A 22302-nucleotide genomic window follows, 5' to 3' on the forward strand; every position below is an offset into this window, starting at 1 on the left:
CATTTGTTACTCAAGTAAAACTTAAAGTATCAATACCACAATGTAAAATATAACTAAACGTTCGATGTTCAAAATTTACTTGAGTAAAAGTACAAAAGTATGAAGTACTTAAACCAAAAGTAAAAGTACACTACTCATTATGCAGAAATGTCCCATTTCAAGTTTTCAAAATGTATAGAAATCTTTTGAAAATAGCAGATCTACAAGCTCACAACTCGTAGTGATGTGACGCGTTGCGAGCTTATAGGGCTGTCTGAAGAGGTTAATGTATATGTTTTGTAATAATAATACAAATCTACAAAGTAACTAAGTTTTCAAATAATGTATCTACTTAATTAATAAGTTAAAGTAGACTAATGTATTTACCCTTTAACGCAACTATTTCCACTATTTTTTACATTTTTTGAAAGTATAAAATTATTACATTTGTCAATAATTTGTATATTTAAGTTATTACTTATATATTATCTGCCCTGTGCAATTTTTTGATTAAGAAGCCTAAAAGACAAACAGAAAAACAAATTATATTCATATATTCCAATGTTCAATGTTAACCGCAATTATTTGTGTGACAATTAATCGTCAACTTCAATTTGTAATCGTGACAGCCCTACTGTAAGCCTGCCTGTCACTTTTGGCCTTGTTTTCCTAGACCCTACTTGCTTGTTTCTCTCACAGAACCTGGCAACACTGGCTACTCTCTCGTCCTCTTGCGTGGATTTTTTTCCCTGGCAACGTTTCCGCTCCTGCGCCCTGAGAGGAGGGACGAGAGTTCCCTTTACTTAGTGGACAGAAGTTTAGTTTCACAACATCAGCAGATCTGATCTGATGTGATCCGCTTGATCACTTTTGATCCCTGATCTGCAGTGATCCACCGCCATGGGAGAGCAGCAGCCGTGTGTGTTGGCGCGCACGGACGCGCACGGACAGAACCATCATCATAATATGCTGGAGGATCTGGATGAGGACGATGACCTGGAAGTTTTCAGTAAGGTGAGGATCTGAGCCAGTTATAGGTGGAAAAAAGTACTTTTACTGGAGTAAAAGTATCGGTACTGCAATGGAGAAATACTAATTACAAGTAAAAGTATGGGATTACAAATGTACTTGAGTGAATGTATAAGTGTTCAGAAAGTACTTAAAGTACCAAAAGTAAAAGTACTCATTATGCAGAATGTCCCATTTCACAAGTTTTCAAATGTATAGGATGTATGAAAATCTTTTGAAAATAGCCAAAGTTTAAATAGTGCTAATGTATGTTTTGTAATAATAATCCAAATCTACAAAGTAACTGGTAACTAAAAAAAATATTGTAATGGAGTAAAAAGTACAATATTTGCTTCTGAGATGTGGTGGAGTGGAAGTCAAAGTACTGAAGATTGGAAATACTCCAATACAGTAAAAAATACCTCAAAACTGTTCTTAAGTGCAGTACTTGAGTACTTTCTTCTTTGGACTTCTGAAAGAGTTGTCCAAACTTGTCCAAACCATAGACTGTATGGGTCCAAACTACTGTGAGGTGGACGAGCTGTGACGTCATCATGTCCCAATTAACTCATTGTAAGGACATGACAGTTCTACAATGGACATGTGGCAGTGGTGGAAAAAGTACTCAAATGTTTTATTTAAGTAAAAGTATCAATACTGCAATTTAGAAATACTACAAGTAAAAGTCCGGAATTCAAAATTGACTTGAGTAAAAGTGCAAACATATCGGCATCAAAATATACTTAAAAGTAGCAAAAGTAAAAGTACTCATTATGCAGAATGTCCCATTTCACAAGTTTTCAAATGTATACAAATCTTTTGAAAATAGCAGCTCTACAAGCTCACAACATGTTGCCTTGCAACACTTTCTGAGCGTGTATTGTATCGAATAGGGGTTTTGTGTTAATGACACAAATCTAGAAAATAGCCTAACTCTATTGTACTTTTACTCCACTGCAATTATTTGAAAACTTTAGCTACTTTACAGATATAAATGATTACATTATAAAACATACATTAACCACTTCAGCCCTATTTTATACCAAGGCTATTTTCAAACATTTTAGTACTTTTACTTTTGGTACTTTAAGTACATGTTGATGCTGCTTTTGTACTTTTACTCAAGTCCATTTTTAATTCTGGACTTTTACTTGTAACAGAGTACTTTTACATTGCATTATTGATACTTTTACTCAAGTAAAACATTTGAGTACTTTTTCCACCACTGCTGATAATAAACTGTTGTCATGCATTTCTCCACTCAGTCTGTTAAATATGTTTTGCATTGATACTGACGATCAGTGTCAATGATACTGATCATCAGCTGATGGCATTGATACCTGATCCAGCAGGCATCAAGGGGACATTAAGGACTACGTTGTTGTCATTTTGTCATGAATCAGCGATCTCAGGCAGGCTTGATTCAACAGAAATGGAATCAAAGTTCACTAGGATCAGGTGATGTTATTTTCCTCTTGACGTACGAAAGGACCTGGGAACTCCCTCCTAAGAGTGTAACACATGGAAGTGTCCATACATTTAGCTTAGGAGCAGTGGTGCAAAGTAACTAAGTACATTTACTCAAGCACTGTACCTAAGTACACTTTTCAGGATTTTTTACTTTACTTGATTATTTACAATTTCCAATACTCTTACTTCTACTCCATTACATCTCTGAGGAAAATATTGTACTTTAACTCCACTACAATTATTTGAAAACTTTAGTTACTTTGCAGATATACATTATTATATTATAAAACTTACATTAATAACCACTTTAGCCCTATTTTATACCTAAGCTATTTGAAAGTAGCTGCTCTACAAGCTCACAACACGTCGTATCGCGACGCGTTGTGAGCTTGTAGATCTGCTATTTTCAAACATTTTGATGCCAATACTTTTGTACTTTTACTCAAGTAACATTTTGAACACAGGCCTTTCACTTGTAGTTGTTTCACTTGTGAGAATTTCTACATTGCAGTATTCATATTTTTACTTAAGTAAAACATTTGAGTACTTTTCCCAACACTGTTTAGGAGTTACGGGTCCATTTGGTTCCGTTTAAAACACTCTTGGAATGTGTCCATTTGGTACACTTCCGCGTTCACAAAACACCAGGGATTTTGAGTGTGTGCGTGTGGGTTTTTTGACAGCTCACAGAGCTTGTAGATCTGCTATTTTTTGCTGAATGTTCCCTTCAGAATAGGGATGCTGGGGTTAAAGTGGTCAACAGTAACTGCAGGCGGCTGATCAAAATAATGTTTGTTATTCTTCAAATTAGCCGCCAAATATATGTATTTATTTTTAAATATGTGTTTTTAGGGTTGCAGCATTTAATAAAACTGATCGATTTAACCGATTCCAAACGGATCGATTTAATCAATTTAATTGATTCGTCAAAGTTATTAATTACGTATTCATTGATAATCAATAATTACATTTTGGTGATACAGTTGAAAAGTTTAATTTATTTATTATATATTTTTTGAATAGGGAAAATATCCAAGTTCACAAGTTGTGTAATAAAGAAAAACATCATATGGATGCAACTGGGACGTATCATCAGTGTTGTAGCCTGGGGTCATTGGGTGTTTCGGGTCTTGCAAAATGCACCATACACCCTCGCCCAGGTGACCCAGCCATGGTTGATCAAGCCCCGACTTACGTCCCAGTAGCTACCCACGGTCAGTCCTATAGGGCAAGACAGGGCAGTCCGCTTCTCCGGAAGTACTCTGCCGGGACTCGGGGAGGCTCTGGCCCGTGGAGGGACTAGGCTCTGTGTGTTGTCTCCTGGTCGGGCTCCTCCTTCGTCTCACCAGGTCCAGGACCTGAGCGCTGCGCCAGATCAGGTGCACCGCCCCGATCCAAACATTTGTAAAAGTAAAGTAACACAAAACCCCTATTCGATACAAAACACTCTAAAGTAAAAGCACAATATTTTCCTCTGAGATGTAGTGGAGTAGAAGTAAAAGTATTGAAAATTGGAAATACTCCAGTAAAGTAAAACATACCTCAAAATAGTACTTAAGTACAGTACTTGAGTAAATGTACTTTACACCACTGATTTGTTGATATATGTAATATATATTACATTACATTACATTACATTACAGTCATTTAGCAGACGCTTTTATCCAAAGCGACTTACAATAAGTGTATTCAACATAGGTAGGGAACGAAAACTACTAATCACCAGAAGTTTTAAGTACATTTCCTGCTAAAACAAGCAACCAAGAGTATACCTAGCGCTAAGGTAAAAGTGCAATATATCAGCTACCTACTTTCTTATATATAAAACGTATAAAAAAACACACACTAATCGATAGAATAATTGCTAAAAGAATAATCCATATAGGCTGTTGCAGGCCCTAAATCTTAATTCCATTCTTCACATTAGCTGTTAATCCTGAACTTTTTTGTAAAACAATGTCTTTGCCATTGTCAGCGTATTTGGAAAACATGGCTCATGCTTGTAGTTTCCATGTGTGGATGCAATGACTGGACCACTCGAGTACTGCTGATAACTCTGTGTGTGTGTGTGTGTGTGTGTGTGTGTGTGTGGCTTTTTCTGCTGACCACTGTATCTTCTTCTCCCAGTTGTTTGTACAGGAAACAGACCGATACAAAAAGGGGCGAAAGCTTCAGCTGTGGTGGAAAGTAACTAAGTACATTTACTCGAGTACTGTACTTTAAACCTTTTTTCTTTTCTTTTTTACCATTGAGCTTATAGAGATTGCATGCTTGCTCAGGGATAAATTTAATCTTGACCATCAGGTCAAAATTAGTGTCAGATCATGTGTCTAGGTGAGACATGACCTTTGACACGATCTAAATGTCTCAATAGAAGAGTAGGGAGACAAAATACAATTGTATAAGTTTGTTATATTATTTTATGAACATACTCTCCAATACAGATTGGACAGCAAATTATATTACATAGATAGTGCCGCTTTAAGCCCTATTTTATACTTTGTGTATTAAGAAATAGCAGATTTAGCAGAAGACATGACTTTGATACTGTATGTATTTTGAATGCCAATACCTTTGTACTTTTTCACTTAGATATGTTTATGAATGCAGGCCTTTACTATGTCTACATTGTGGTATTGTTACGTGTGTGTGTTTATGTATATATATATATATATATATATATATATATATATGTATGTATGTATGTATGTATGTATGTATGTATGTATGTATGTATGTATGTATGTATGTATGTATGTATGTATGTATGTATGTATGTATGTATGTATGTATGTATGTATATATGTATATATGTATATATGTATATATGTATATATATATACCCTAACCCTAATTTCTTTCCCCCCAATACCAGCAGTAATCAGCCACTAGAGTAGTGTGGTGGTGGTAAGTTACTGGTAACCTGCAGAAACACACTGCCCTCTCGCTGTATTTCGGTATGTTTTGGAAAACTAAATCATCCCCGTCTACCAAAACAAACGGTGAAAGCAAACCAAAATACAGCGAGAGAGGACAGTGTGTTTCTGCAGGTAAACACCACCACACTGCTCCAGTGGCTGATGACGGCTGGTATAGAGGGAAATATAAAAAAAATATTATATTTATTGTTATATAAACACAGGGCAAAGTTACATACTGAAAAAAAGAAAAGCACTTAAGTTTGTGCTGGTTCCCTGGACGTTTGCATATGCCGCACAGACGCACGACACATCATTTGACTGTGACATGAATCAAGTTGGAACAAAGGGGACAGTGTGTTGTACAGTACAGTTGTCTGTGACAGCGGACAGGGAGCCATATTTACAGTGGAAACTTCAGAGGAAAAAAAATAAATGTCAGATACAACGCAGCAGGAGGGTTTTCTATGGAAGCGCTCTACTGATATTTAGAACCAATAGCAATCCTGCTCATGTAGGTTAATCGAGAAGCGGGTTTTTCTTGTTTATTTCTTGTATCAAAGAGCGACAAATCTGTTACATCAACTAAATCAATTATCATCTAACCCTGTATTATACTTCATTGTGCAATGTTGGTGTACAAAAATAGTGGAAATAACACGTTGTGAGCTCGTAGATCAGCTATTTTTTATTTTGTACAAAGAAATGATTGGAATCGATCGAGGCAAAAGTTTGAAATAATCGTATTTGTCATATCTGCCCTGTGCAATTTTTGATTACATAAAAGGCAAACAGAAATATATAAATTGTATTCATATGTTCCAAAGTTCAATGTCAAACGCACAATTAAATCGCTAAATCGCAATTATTTGAAAGTAATCGTCAACTTGAATTTGTAATCCTGAGAGCCCTTACATATCGCCCATCCCCAGTCGGGGGGCCCAAAAGTGGGGGCCACCACCAGAATGCTCTGGCAGGCTTTTCTGGACAACATTAGCGCCGATCCAGGGAGTCAGGGACACGGTGCTGTTTTAGCCCATTAAGACCTGGAACGCATCTGTGTCACTTTAGATTTCTTTGGGATATTCAAAAATAGCAGATCTACAAGCTCATAGCGCGGCTATGAGCTTGTAGATCTGCTATTTTTGAAAAATCATGAAAAAAATATTAGGATTTATAAAACATTTTTTAATCGGCCTCAGGTCTTAATGGGTTAGAGTGTTTGGGCCGCTGTCAAAATTCAGGTTATTGTACAAAACCAACCATTGTATTCAAGAGCACACGGCAAAGGGAAATGGAATCAAAGCCATTGTGGAGAGGCCCAGCATGGAGCGATGCTATCATGGGTTTTGAGGTCATGAGGTATTGTTGGCGATGGATCACTCAACATGATTGTACCTTTAGCTCTCTGCCAGAGGTCTGAAACAAACCGCTACCTTTTTTTTTAGGGCTGGCTATTCTGGTTTTGGAGTATTTTAGCTTCTTTTTCTTTGCCCTTGTGTAGCATTGGTTCTCAAAGTGGGGTCCGGGGGGATCTACAAAGCTCATGAGCTTGTAGATCTGCTATTTTTGAAAAAAACAAAAACATTTTTAACACAAATCTTTGCTTCTGGGGGTCCCTGGCACAATACATTTTCAGGTCGGGGTCCGCGGCCAAATACGTATCAATTTGGGGGTCCTTGGTACAGTACGAACCATTGTTGTTACCGTATGCATGTCACAATTATTACATAATCGTCTAATCGCAATTATTTGAGATAATAGCAATTATTTTGCATAATCGTCATAATTGTCATAATATTTTCCATGTTGAAAACGTTTCATATATTTTCAAATATTTAAAAAGCAGAAATGGCAGATCTATTGTAGATCAGCTATTTCTGAAAATGTTACATGCAATTATTAACTCATTCCCTGCCAGACTTATTTCTGGCTGTGTTTGCCCACTGCCAGCGATTTAGTGTTTTTTATAACTTTAAAAAAATCACTTTTTTTTTTCATTATGATCACAAGTCCAATCGTTTCTAAACACACAGTCGATCCGTGCACGTCACTCAGACAACAGACATTCCGATCGGGGTGGCGTCTCTGTGCAGCAGCCCAACGTAAAAACACCATGTTTTCGCTATGTGAACGGAAAACTCACTTACTTTTTCACCTCGCCACAGACCTCGCTAAATCCCTAATGATCGTGTGTTCAACTGTTTGTAGACACACAGGGTAGTTGTGTGAGTGGCCCAGAGAAGACATTTTCAATCGGCGACATTCCATTTTGCAGTAGTAGCGGTTTCTAAACAGCGTTCCGCGGCGGAGAAAGACAAAGCCGAGATAATGCCGATTTAGCGGAAGGTTTAGAGCGGCGGCAGGCGGAAACGGAAATCTTCGATTGACGTCATTGCCGTATCCGGTTGTGCTACAATGAAATTTGTCACTTCGAGAGATGAACGACGATGAGATCTTTATAAAATAAATGTTTTATCAAAATTACGTTTTTTACGTTCTTGGCTGAATTGGTAATTGGTAATAATTACGTTTTTTTACGTTCTAGGCAGGGAATGAGTTAAATATGTCAATACTTTCTTTGTATATTTAAAGGGATAGTTCACCCCCAAAATCATTTTCTATCGATTACACACCCCATGGAGACTTGAATTCATGGAGATTTTTTAGTTTTGTCGCATTCCTAAGCCAATAATTTGATGTCAAAGTGTCAACTTTGAGTCAGTCTCCTACCGGAGACATTAGCATCTTTCCTCCGGTTAAATATATATATAACATTTTTAAATCTTTTATTTTTTTTTTCGGTTTTATTTACATATCTTTTTATTTATTATTGATGTATTTTTTATTTTTTTTACTTTTTTATGGCTTAGCGGTGAATAATCCAAAAATATTCGCCAGGGCTGTCCCATTTTCGAATTTGATCATGGTCCGTTTCTGGCATCCCTACTAGTTAACAGCGGTCGTCCTCTCTGTCTGTGTTCCAGAACACGTCCCTGACAGACGGCAGTCCTGTGCTGTGTCCCAGCATGCCTCGCTCTCCTGGCTCCATGGTCAACCAGTACAGGCTGGAAGGGGAGGAGGAAGGAGAGGAGGAGGAGGAGGAGGAGGCCACCGACCACGACGCCAAAGACATCTTCATCACCGTGGACAACCCAGAGAGCCACGTCACCGCCATCGAGACCTTCATTGTGTACAGAGTAGAAACCAAGGTGTGTGTGTGTGTGTGTGTGTGTGTGTGTGTGCGTGTGCGTGCGCCCATGATAAGTATAGTAGAATTAGAGAAATAGAAACATCGTGAGGACCATATTCCTCACAAGAGAAACAATTCGACATTAGGGAAAAGATTCCGGTTTAGACATTTTAGGGCTGGTAAATCAATATTCGATATTCGAATATTACTCGAATATTGGGGGGGGGGGGAATAACATTTGAATAGAAATATTTATATTATTTAAATGTATATATTTTATTTTTTATGTTTATTTGACAGGGACAATACAAAAAACAATGTATCTAGTTAAAATATATATTTTTTATTGGAGCACTTGATACATTCTTTTTTGTATTGTTCCTGTCAAAAAATCACAAAACAAAGTATAATATTAATAATAGTAATATTTGCCAATTTTTAAAAACAATATTCGAGTAACATTTCTGAGGAATTTAGAGGTTGGAGTGATGCCTGATTTATACTTAGTTGTGTGTCAGTGAGGTTCACTGTAAATAGCAGATCTACAAGCGACACAGTGTGTGTGTGTGTGTGTGTGTGTGTGTGTGTGTGTGTGTGTGTGTGTGTGTGTGTGTGTGTGTGTGTGTGTGTGTGTGTGTGTGTGTGTGTGTGTGTGTGTGTGTGTGTGTGTGTGTGTGTGTGTGTGTGTGTGTGTGTGTGTGTGTGAATAAGTGAAATGTGTGTGCCTCACAGGCTAGAAAAAAAGTGCATGTACAGTATCATGCTTGTACGTGGCTGAGTGTGCACTCTTCAAGTTCAAGGTGTTAAATGTTGCAGAAACGACACATAACACAGCAGGCAGTTAACCCATTCAAATCTAATTTTTAGATTTGAGCTACAAAGCATTATTTTACACTTTGGCTATTAAAAAATACCAGATATACAAGCTCATGAGGGCCGCGCCATGAGCTTGTAGATCTGCTATTTTTTTTTAAATGGTGAAAATGTGTGTCTTTGAATATATATATTTTCAAAGCGAACATTTGTAACTCAATTCTTTGCTTCTGGGGGGTCCCTGGAACAAAATATTTTGAGATGGGGGTCCGCGGTCAAATACTTATCATTTTAGTAGGGTCCTTGACATGAAAAAGATTGAGAACCACTGCACATAGTAACATACGTTTTTTCAAAAAATATATTTTAGAAGTAATTTGTAGAATCGGCCTCAGGTCTTAATGGGTTTAAGTCAACGTGTGGAACAGTGTGGAAAGGAACAGAAAAACGAATGTTGGCGTTTATCAAATAGTTTGTACTTTGTCATCCTGCAGACCACACGCAGCGAGTTCGACTCCAGCGAGTACGAGGTGCGCCGGCGATACCAAGATTTCCTGTGGCTGAAAGGCAAACTGGAGGAGGCTCACCCCACACTCATCATAAATGTAGGTACCGCTATACAGCGGAGTAGAGTCGCATAGCAACACGTTTTGTCTGAAGCCCTATTTTATACATGGCCGTACGGCGATGTCATGCAAAAATACAGAAAATAGCCCACACATTGTGAGCTTGTAGATCAGCTATTTTTGTTTTTGTTTTTAAATAATAGGCTCTATTCACAGCAGCCATATTGTGAAGACATTCACAGGTGTTACCAATGATACTAATGAAGGCTCTGTTCCATTCTGGTCAAACAGAGTCAGGGTGCTGATATTGTGCATGTTGGCTCACTGGAAACACTCTGTTACACCAGTGGGTCTACAGTTGGGGTCCAGGGACCCTCATGGGCTTCCAAATGGCCCCTTACAGGTGTGTAACTCTGAGATTGTACAAATTTGTACACTCTCAGAGTTATGGGGGTCGTGGAAACCACTGTGCTACACTAAATGGAACAGAGCCTTCATTAGTATCATTGGTAACACCTGTGAAGGAAGTGATAATATGGCTGATGTGCATAGAGCCTATTGAAATAACTGTTGCACCTCTAGTCTGTAATGCATCAGAATAAAACAAGCAACATGGCGTCTTCATCCCCACAGCCGCTGCCAGAGAAGTTTGTGATGAAGGGCATGGTGGAACGCTTCAACAACGACTTCATCGAGACCAGGAGGAGAGCCCTGCATCGCTTCCTGAACCGCATCGCAGAACACCCCATCCTGTCCTCCAGCTCACACCTCAAAGTGTTCCTCACCGCTCAGGTACACATCATATGATACAGGGACCCCCAGGGGTCCTTGAGGGAGTTCCGGGGGGTCCCCAGCTAAATGATGGATAGTCAGGAACCAAATGGACCCTTATGGGTCTGTAACTCTGAGAGTGTACAGATGGTGAGAGTGTAACGGGTCCATTTGGTTCCATTTGTACACTCTCAGAGTTAAATTAACATGGATTTTACAATATAAACTGGGGTCCCAGAGATAGAAATGCCATTAAATGGGGGTCCGTAGCCTAATGCATGTCATACTGTTGGTCCTTTAAACAATTAAAATGGTTGAGAATCACTGCTAGAGCCGTATAATCTTCTCTTTTGGGGGTCCCTGGCATATCTTAACAAATGGGGTCCGCGGGCTAAACAAGTGTCAATTTGGGGGTCCTTGACATGAGAAAGTTTGAGAACCACTGCTCCAGCACACACCTCAAAGTGTTCCTCACCGCTCAGGTACATCATATGATCGCATTAGAACACCCGGACCCCCATCTCAAAATATTTTGTTCCAGGGACCCCCAGAAGCAAAGATTTTAGTTAATGTTTGCTTTAAAAGAATATATATATTCAAAGATTTGCACACGTTTTCACGATTTTTCAAAAATAGCAGATCTACAAGCTCGTAGCGCTGCACTCTGTGTCGCGCTATGAGCTTGTAGATCTGCTATTTTTGAATAGCCAAAGTGTAAAATAATGCTTTTCAGCTCAAATGAAAAAGTGACACAGATGCGTTCCATGTCTTAAAGGGTTATGCCAGGGAGAACCCCAGAAGAGAAGAGATTAAAACAAAATCTAAATGATTCAAAATCTTCCAAAACATTTTTGCTCGGCGCTACCCACACGTTTGCCTGTGTTGCTCATTCCATGAATGCCCGATGCTTACAAGCTGTACCTCGTTGTAAAGGTGACTAATCGCCGATAAAAATGATATATAACACTTTACTGATTGGTATTAGTAAAGGGGAGATATAATGGCCCAAATTCAAGTTTCCTTACATTTTTTTTGCAGTTTAGTTCAAACAAGTCCTTCCATTACGAGACGGCGTGGCTGAGGTTGTAACAGTATGGACGATTGGATGGACAAAGAGTGCATTCAAGCACACATTCAAAGTTTTAAAGCATTAAGCTAGTAATCTGATTAACTGGGAATGTACAGTTAGTGGAAACCACGGCCTGAAATGAACAACACTCGCCAACCCGGCGGTGGCCTAAAGGTTAGAGGAGCGTGTTTGTCCCCTGTTTGGAGGAACCAGCAGTCTACCAACAAAAAGTACCAACAGTAAAAGTACTAAAATGTTTGAAAATAGCAGATCTACAAGCTCACAACGCGTCACCATGCGTTGTAAGCTTGTAGATGGGCTATGTTCAAATAGTCGAGGTATAAAATAGGGCCAAAGTGGTTAATGTATGTTTTGTAATGTAATCATTTATACCTGCAAAGTAACTAGTAACTAAAGTTTTCAAATAATTTTAGTGGAGTAAAAGTACAATGTTTGCCTCTGAGATGTAGTGGAGTAGAAGTAAAATTATAGACAATTAGAAGTAAGTTAGTAAAAATACCTCCGAAACCGAATGGAACCGAGTGTAGCCGACCAAAATGGAACGGCAGCCATTTTTTCTGTCCGCAGTTTTTGGTTTCGGTTTTAAAACTTGAAAACGCTCTCAAACGTATTTTTTGAGGCACGGAATTTACTTTTAAGATATCGTTCCGATTAGTTGTTTAACTTCATGTGGTCAATTAATCATGACAGAGCCTATTTAAAGATAAAAATTCAGAGAACCGGCAGGGGCAGGCAGTGACACGCATGTATCCGAATAAAGCAACCTATTATCGGCATGGCCCCTTCAAAGGTCCCCTTGTGTCACAAGGGCTGGTGGTGGCGAAAACAAACTTCTGATTGGCTGAAGGGGAACAAACTGCTCATTGGCTGAAGGGGTTGTCAGTCAACGGTACTAATCCAGCCCAGCTCCCAAATAGGCTCTATGCACAGCAGCCATATTGGAGAAAAATTGGGTCTCTTCTGACTTCCTTCACAGGTGTTACCAATGATACTACTGAAGGCTCTGTTCCATTCTGGTCAAACAGAGTCAGGGTGCTGATATTGTGCATGTTGGCTCACTAGAAATACTAGTGGGTCTCAAAGTGTGGTCCAGGGACCCTCATGGTTCCTTGAGAGGGTGTAGCTCTGAGAGTGTACAAATGGAATTTCGTTCCATTTGTACACTCTCAGAGTTATGGGGGTCCTTGAAATTGAAACATTTGAGAACCACCGTGCTACACTAAATGGAACAGAGCCTTCATTAGTGTCATTGGTAACACCTGTGAAGGAAGCAAGGAAGGGGCCCAATTTCTGTCCAATATGGCTGCTGTGCATAGAGCCTATTGCCCATACAGGCCTGTAGGCCAGACTCCTTCCTGAAATCAAATGCAAATGAGATTTCCGGAGGGAGGGCGGTTTACCAGGCTAGTAGTGCTAACCCTCAGCTCTGAGAAGTCAGAACTTACTGTATACTTTCAAACATATTTCTAAAATAGCCGGTCTACAAGCTCACAATGCATTGTATTGCGATGCGTCGTGAGCTTGTAGATCGGCTTTTTTTTCCTCTAATGGGTAAGGACATACCTCCCTGGTTCTAAGCAACACAAAATATCAAAGAATTTAAAGGTGTAGTTCACCCCCACAATGATTGACCGGGTGTATTTCCGGTAGGAGACTCCTTTGAGTCTCCTACCGGAAATACACCCGGTCAATTATACATTAGCATCTTTCCACCGCTAATACAATTATTGGCTTAGGAATGCGACAAAAAAAGCTCCATGAATGCAATGCTTCATGGGTGTTTCAATGATAGAAAATAAGTCGTTTTTTTTGGTTCAATGATATAAGTCATTTCATTTTGCAAATGTAATGATCTGCCTCCTCGAGAAGGGTGGTATCTATTATCCAAAGATGAGCCGTAAAAAAGAAAGGAAATGCAACCTATCTACGGGTGGTTTCTATAATCCCATGCCTCACTGCGCATTGAAAAAGCTGACCATGCAGGAACGCATGTCCCCCAGGCTCATAAGATTCTACTCTTCATTTTTAACTGATTGCTGTCAAGTCTGGATATTAACCCATTCAATCCGGGAACGCATATATGTGTCATTTTAGATTTTTTAGCTATAACCATTATTTTGTACTTTGGGATATTCAAAAATATAGATCTACAAGCTCGTAGCGCGGCACAGAGTGCTAAGATGTATACCAAAATCCATTTGAAAAAATTGCTTTTCACTGTTCTCAGGTCAAATATTCATATGCGATTAAAATGCGATTCATTAATTACAAAGCATCTAATTAATTAGATAAATGTTTTTAATCGAGTCCCAGCCCTATATATAATATAAAATAATAGTTGATGTGGTTAAAATCTAAAATCTAAAATAAGTGGGGTCTTATTGCAGGAGTTGAACCCTCACAAGAAGCAGGGTCCGGGCTTCCTGAGCCGCATGGGGGACACGGTGCGGGCGGTGGCCCACTCCGTCCGAGGCCTGAGGAGCCGGCCGGAGGAGTTCAGCTCCATGCAGGAGTACGCAGACGCCTTCAGCAACAAGATGTCCTCCCTGGACAAGGTCACCCAGAGGATCATCAAGGAACAGAGAGGTACGGTGCAAGAATCTTATTACGGGGGTTTCCAAGGTGTTCTCCCAGCTGGGGAAGAATTATGGAAAATTATACGTATTAAGACCGGGTCATTTTAGATTTTAACCACTTTAACCATTATCTTATACTTTGGCTATTCAAAAATAACAGATATACAAGCTCTTGAGCTTGTAGATCTGCTAACACAATGGGGACCAGAGGTTTATTAACAATGCATGCATTTAACAATGCATGCATGGACGACGATGGATGGTCCTGGCTAAAGCCGTTGCGGAGCAATCACGCATGGAGAATGACTCGTTTAAGGAGATACAGAGGTTTTTAGCAAGGAGATTTTTTGCCAAGGTGATCCGTCTGTCCCTTACTTCTTAGAGTGTTCATGGGTGATTCCAGAGCTGCGTGATTCCAAAGCCCCCCCCCCCCTTGTGGAAAAAAAACAAAAAAAACAAAAAGACTTAAAACACGGTCTGAACCGTGTTCGGCACCAAAGCGCTACTCTGTGAAAACACGGTTTGAACCGTGTTTGGCACTCGATGTGTTAATCATGAACATTTTTTGAATATATATATTTTTTAAAGCGAACATAACTGAAAGCTTTGCTTCTGGTGGGTCCCTGGAACTAAATATTGTGAGATGTGGGGGTCAACATATTTACTCTGTGGGGGGCTCGGTGCCACGCTATGAGCTTGTATATTATCTGCTATTTTTCAATAGCCAAAGAAATATAAAATGACACGGAAGAGTGCCCGGATTGAATGGGTTAAGATCTCTGCGACACGATTGTTGTGAGCATTTTATAAATACAAAAAATCATGGTAATAGGCTCTATTCACAGCAGCCATATTATGAAGACATTCACAGGTGTTACCAATGATACTAATGAAGGCTCTGTTCCATTCTGGAACAGCATAATATCAGGGTGCTGATATTATGCATGTCGACTCACTGGAAACACTCTGCTACACCAGTCAGTGGGACTAAAATGTGGGTCCTTAAGGGGGTTCCAAATGGCCCCTTACGGGGGTGTAACTCTGAGAGTGTACAAATGTAACCAAATGGACCCGTAAGGGTCCATTTGGTTACATTTGTACACTCTCAGAGTTATGGGGGTCGTGGAAACCACTGTGCTAGACTAAATGGAACAGAGGCTTCATTAGTATCATTGGTAACACCTGTGAAGGAAGTGAAAATATGGCTGCTGTGAATAGAGCCTATAACCACTATCGCCCCATCCCGACTGCAGAGTACCTGGACGAGTTGAGGCAGTACGGGCCCACCTACAGCCAGTGGGCCGACTCGGAGGGGACGCTGGCCGAGCCCCTGAACGGCGTGGCCGGCTGCGCGGAGCTCTGCGGCAAGGAGACCGAAGAGCAGATCGACCACCTGGCCGAGGTCCTAGTGCCCGCCCTGCACGAGTACGTACTCTGTGCCGACACGCTCAAGGTAGGCAGCCTGCCAAGCGGTCCACTTTTGACCTGGCAATATCAGTGGCAGTGGTGGTAAAAGTACCAAAAGTAAACAAACTAAAATGTTTGAAAATAGCCGATCTGTGTTTTAAGCTACTTTTGTGTAACACTGTAGTAGGACATTTGGGGATTTAGGGGGGGGAAACTAAACCAACAAACATAAAAAGTTCAAATATGGAGATAAGAGGTTTCTGCCTGACAGCAGATATCAAATGCAAATCTGTTTCCTTTTTTCTACTTCCCCTTTTTTCCCCCCACACCTAGGCCTGCCTGAACATTTTAGGTAATGATTTATTGTCCCTACACATAATTGTGTCAATGATATAATTGTGTTTTTGGCATTGAACATATCATATAAATGATATTAATATTAATAATAACATTTCTGATAACCGACAGTTGCAGTTCTACTCTACATACCACCTGTATAGAAGCATGGTTTGATAGCTGTGTGCATACATACTGATAAGACCAAATGTACACAGGGACCAGTCGGCAAGGTTCCGTCCTTGGAAATAAAGCCATTGTGGAAATCGTGAAAACAATACTACAGACTAAAATACGGCTGGCCGTAACACTGCCTGACCTACTTGTCATATCTCCCCTCCTTCACAAGCCTCCGTTTCACAAAACAACCACAACACCAGCCGCTGAAAGTAACTAAATACTAGGGCTGTGAATCTTTATTCCCAATCAGTTTATCCAATTTATCCAATCAGTTTATCCAATTTATTCCAAATCCAAATTATTATATTGTTTTCATTTGGACTTTAAGTGTAGCCTAGTTATTTCCATAATACCAGAGAGTGCTGCGTAATTTTTTTTGGCTTTGATGGAATCTTAGATTAGGTGTAGTTATATTTGATGCAGAAACACAACATAATTGCTTTGATTCAAGTAACATTAACGAGTGTCAACGAGCATCAGCTGAACAGTGACACACACACCTCAGCTGTGCTGAACTGAAAGTGACTGGAGTTCATTTAAAAAAAGCCCTTGAATATGACTGAAGACATGATAATGTTAACTGTAGTTATGGTAAGCCTACATTTCATATCACTAAGAGTAAAAACTGTAACTGTAACTTAAAAAAAATAGATTTTGGGAAATTGTGAATTGATTTTGAATCGTTGATAATGACAATCGCGGTACCTTTGATTACTCGAGTCTTTCAAACACTGCACCTAACAAACGTACTGTTAAAACTGAGACTACGGGCAGATTTGTCGAAACACCTCGTCACCGCCCTCGTTCTTTAAACAAAACAAAAATAAACTTGACATGATGACAGAACTGTAAGAGCCTGTTGTAATAGTGAAGTCACTCACTGTGGCTGTAGTGCTTTTCATAGACAAGTGATGGAGAGCCGGGGAGAGCTGCCTTGTTTAGGCCTCTCACAATTATTACATAATCGTCTAATTGCAATTATTTGAGATAATCGCAATCAAAATTTTAATTTTGCATAATCGTTTTCATGTTTAAAAATGTTCACACATTTTCAAATGTTAAAAAAGCAGAAATGGCAGATCTACAAGTTTACATCGCCACGTGACGCGTTGTAAGCTTGTAGATCAGCTATTGCTGCCAATTTTACATGAATAAAATTATGAAACATGTCAATAATGTCTTTGTATATTTCAGTTATTTGTCATATATGCCCTGCGCATTTTTTTATTACGATATCATATGTTCCAATAGGCTCTATTCACAGCAGCCATATTATGAAGACATTCACAGGTGTTACCAATGGTCAAACAGAGTCAGGGTGCTGATATTGTGCATGTTGGCCCACTGGAAACACTCTGTTACACCAGTGGGTCTACAGTTGGGGTCCAGGGACCCTCATGGGCTTCCAAATGGCCCCTTACAGGTGTGTAACTCTGAGAGTGTACAAATGGAACCACATGGACCCGTAAGGGTCCATTTGGTTCCATTTGTACACTCTCAAAGTTATGGGGGTCATGGAAACCACTGTGCTACACTAAATGGAACAGAGCCTTCATTAGTATCATTGGTAACACCTGTGAAGGAAGTGATAATATGGCTGCTGTGCATAGAGCCTATGTTCAACGCCAAACACACAATTAAATCGCTAATCACAATTATTTGAGTGACAATTAATGAATTTGTAATCGTGACAGCTCTAGCCTTGTTGTGAAACTATTTATGTGCAGTGACCTTGTTTATTAGCACTGGAAACATACTGTGTAGCTGTACATGATCTGTGTACGTTTTTTACACGTTTGTTACTGTATGAAATGCATGTGTATGTGTGTATAATACTGTAACACAATGGGATGTGTGTATAATCGATACTGTAACATAATGTATTTATATGTGTGTGTGTATAAATGATAGATATTGTAACATAATGTATTTATAGTTCCAACGATAGATACTGCATATAACACATGCATATCTGTGTATCTACCAGGCTGTGCTCAGGAAAAGAGACAATATCCAGGCAGAGTTCGAAGCCAAAAACGAAGCCCTCGCTGCCAAAAAGGTCGATCAAGAGGCAGTAAGTGGAATGTTGACGCGCAGTCGCGCGCGCACACACACACACACACACACACACACATGCGCGCGTATTGTACACACACAGGTTAGTGGGTTGCAGTCATTCTCCCAGAGAGATTATTTGTAATAAAGTGAAGGCACAGAGAACATCCCTTCTCCCGTTGATGCACTCTGAGCTCGGCGGGGCTTGTGTTGGACACCGGGCTTCCTGCGGGAGGATTAAGTTAACCCATTCAATCCGGGAACTGTTATTTTTTTTATTTCTTTGGCTATTTAAAAATAGCAGATATACAAGCTCATAGCGCGGCACTCTGTGCCGCGCTATGAGCTTGTATATCTGCTATTTTTGAATAGCCCAAAGAAATCTTAAAATGACACAAATGATGCTTTCCCGGTCTTAAAGGGTTAAATATCCCGGGCTCATCAGGAGGCCCCTGAGCTGGACGCCACTCATCTCGGAGTAAAGGGCGCTCGATGTTATTTCATGAAGCCAGTGCCCCCCCCCCCCCCCCCCCCCCCCTGAGTGGCTAATCGCACTCTAATGAAAAATCGTATATCCTCTTTAGATGATGGCTGGTTGCAAATGTCATCGACACCGGCATTTAGATGTAGGAAGGGAGGACAGAGCTATTTCTATAGTTTACTTGACATCTGTGAGGTTATGTACACATTTGTTTAAATGTGTGTGTGTGTGTGTGTGTGTGTGTGTGTGTGTGTGTGTGTGTGTGTGTGTGTGTGTGTGTGTGTGTGTGTGTGTGTGTGTGTGTGTGTGTGTGTGTGTGTGTGTGTGTGTGTGTGTGTGTGTGTGTGTGTGTGTGTGTGTGTGTACTCGGGTGCATGTTTTCCTTGATATTTGAATCCACTCGGGAGTTTTTTAACTAACCCATTTAGACCTGAGGCCGATTCTAAAAACACCTTCTAACTTTTATTTAAGTTTTCTGAAAAACTTCCAATATTTGTTCAAAAATTACAAAACAATGATGTTGCTATGTACTGTACATAGCAACAACAACCCCAAAAGGGGGTTCCCATAGGTATAGTTACGTATAGGGGTTCCCGGTCTAAATGGGTTACGGCACAGGATGGGTCTTAATTCACCTGCAGACTTATGACTTAATTAGCACTGTGTGTGTGTGCATGTTCGTGTCTTTGTGCGTCTGTGCGCATGTCCATGCGCTCTCGGTACATCCGGAGTGCACTCGTTAACCCCGGTTATTTGAGTATTACGAGCGAGATGTCTCACCGAAACACCCTCCTTGCATGTGGAGCGAGGAAGGAAGATGCTTTTCTTGAATAAACGCGCCAGTTCACAGCATGTCCTTATGTAGCACACAAGGGGGTGGTACCCTGCTAGGGCTAAAGGGCTATACCCTGCTAAATAGTGCATAATACATGCTTCTGTGATCACCCCAGGGGGCGCTCTCCCGTAAGCGAGACATCTCGCTCGTAATACTCAAATAACCGGGGTCGTGTTTGTAACCTATAGTTTCTATAGCGTGAGTGCGTGCTTGCCCTGTGTATGGAAAGGCCTGTACAAATGAGAAGGGAAATGTCAAAGATCACATAGGACATGTCTGTTTTGTGGTAGTAAAAAAAAAAAAAACATTTAATCATAACTTGCTTTTGTGGGTCATTGCAACGTGCCTTTGATATCTTCCAGAAATCATTGTTGGATCTTCAATTGGTTTTAAATGCTGACCAAAATTATGCTTTTTACCAAAGGAAGAGTTTTTAATGAAAACTATACTCAGCTATGTACCTTAAACGGTACTTCCATCGAACGAGTTCCTCGTTATAAATCCCTTGGCTGAATGAATGAAAAACTTACTTTTAATACACACATTGATATTTTAACAAAGACATGGTAATTTAGCGTGGCTTTTTTTTTTATCACAATAGATCCTGCTTTCCATGGCCTACTAGAAATAGGCTAATTGAGGCACTGTTCCTTTCTGTTTTAGAATATGGAGACATTATGCACAGAAATGCATCAGCTACCACACTTAAAACTTTGGACCTTAATCAAGTTATTTATTGTTTTTCTATTATCATTTGTGTGTGCACAGCTCAGTTGACTGGCAGAGCTGGAGGTGTCTGTCATGTCTGTGTGTGGCCAGCAGAGGTCAGCTATAGTCCACATAGCAGCTCAGAGCTGATGAGCAGAAAGTTGGCTGTGCATAGTTGGGAGCAGTGGTGGAAAAAGTACTCAAATGTTTTACTTAAGTAAAAGTAGCAGGTAAAAGGCCTCTGTTAAAAATGTTACGTGAGTAAAAATACACAAGTATTGGCATCAAAATATACTTAAAATACCAAAAGTACTAAAATGTTTGAAAATAGCAGATCTACAAGCTCACAACAGATCGGCCATTTTCAAATAGATTATAGGTATAAAATAGGGCTTACGTGGTTAATGTATGTTTCATAATATAATCATTTATATCTGCAAAGTAACTAGTAACTAAAGTTTTCAAATAATTGTAGTGGAGTAAAAGTGCAATATTAGCCTCTGAGATGTAATGAAGTAGAAGTAAAAGTATTGAATATTGGAAAAAAAATCCAGTAAATGAAAAATTCCTCAAAATTGTACTTAAGTACAGTACTTGAGTAAATGTACTTACAGTACAGTGGTTACTTTACACCACTGGTTGGGAGAAAGCTTTAGTACAGTGATTCCCAAACAGTGGGCCGCTAGGATATTGCAAGTGTTTGTGTGTGTGTGTTTGTGTGTGCATGTGTTCATATACGCACATGTCTCATACATACATTTACTGTCATGTTGATTTGTGGTGAGAGAGTGAGACGTCTTAAATCTATTTAACCCTTTAAGGCCGGGAAGGGAACGCATGTGTGTCATTTTTAGATGTCTTTGGCTATTCAAAAATAGCAGATACACAAGCTCATAGCACGGCACCGAGTGCCGCGCTATGAGCTTGTAGATCTGCTATTTTTTTGAAAAATCTTGTGCAAATCATTTTTTACTCAAATCTTTGCTTCTGGGGGTCCCTGGAACTAAATATTTTTAGATGGGAGGGGGTCTGCGGACAAATACATATTGTTTTGGGGGTCCTTGACATGAAAAAAGTTTGAAAACCATTGAAAATATAGCAAAATAAGTAAAAATAAATAAATAAATAAAAAATGTTAGGATTTAGAAGACATTTGTTAAATCCACAGAAGCAAAGATTTGAGTTAAAAACTTTCACTTTAAAAAAGTATATATATATTCAAACTAAAGATTTGCACACATTTTCACGATAAAAAAGAAAAAATAGCAGATCTACAAGCTCATAGCGCAGCACTCGGTGCCGTGCTATGAGCTTGTATACCTGCTATTTTTATAGAGCCAAAGAAATCTTAAAATGACACAGATGCGCGTTCCCGGTCTTAAAGGGTTAATTCACTCCTGAAAAATAGTAGGAACCGGACGGATTAACGACCCATATTCATTGGGATGATTCCACCCTTGGCTTTAGCTCGCATCATGCTTGTCCGGTGTGCACACTCACATTTCAAAATTAAGTTGGGAACAGGACTTTTTTTTTAAGCCCTATTTTATACTTAATTGTATCGGGCACAAAATAGCAGAAATTTGATATAGTTCAAATGACCCCAGAAGTGTTCTAGAGCAGGGGTTCTCAACCTTTTCAGGCCGCGACCCCCAAAATAATGATATTATTTCCCGTGACCCCCGCGTGCACGCGCGCGCGAAGGTTATTTAATTATAATAGGTTATTTGATAATTGTTTATTATCAAAACATTTTTGCAAAAAGTGGGTAAATTGAGTAAATTAACTGATAAAACATGAATTAATGATAACATAAAAAAATATTTTGTAAAAAAAAAAAAAAAAAAAAATTTTTTTTTTTTTTCAAATTCACCAAAAAATCTGGCGACCCCCCCAAATTATTTGGCGACCCCCCT

General features: G+C 39.5%; 1 protein-coding gene across 1 annotated transcript in view; it reads left to right on the forward strand.

The window, feature by feature from the left end:
• The first annotated feature begins 763 nt into the window (after positions 1-763).
• Positions 764-22302, forward strand: part of snx7 (sorting nexin 7) — a 40535-nt gene continuing 18996 nt past the window's right edge. The window contains exons 1-7 of the mRNA XM_084049296.1: positions 764-993; positions 8363-8587; positions 9876-9986; positions 10581-10739; positions 14196-14394; positions 15638-15837; positions 18295-18381. Coding sequence (XP_083905422.1) covers positions 880-993; positions 8363-8587; positions 9876-9986; positions 10581-10739; positions 14196-14394; positions 15638-15837; positions 18295-18381 — 1095 coding nt within the window. The 5' untranslated portion in view covers positions 764-879. The remainder of the gene's footprint in view (positions 994-8362; positions 8588-9875; positions 9987-10580; positions 10740-14195; positions 14395-15637; positions 15838-18294; positions 18382-22302) is intronic.

Source organism: Gymnoscopelus microlampas (genome assembly GCF_963454915.1).
Source record: "Gymnoscopelus microlampas genome assembly, chromosome: 22".
Classification (NCBI taxonomy): domain Eukaryota; kingdom Metazoa; phylum Chordata; class Actinopteri; order Myctophiformes; family Myctophidae; genus Gymnoscopelus; species Gymnoscopelus microlampas.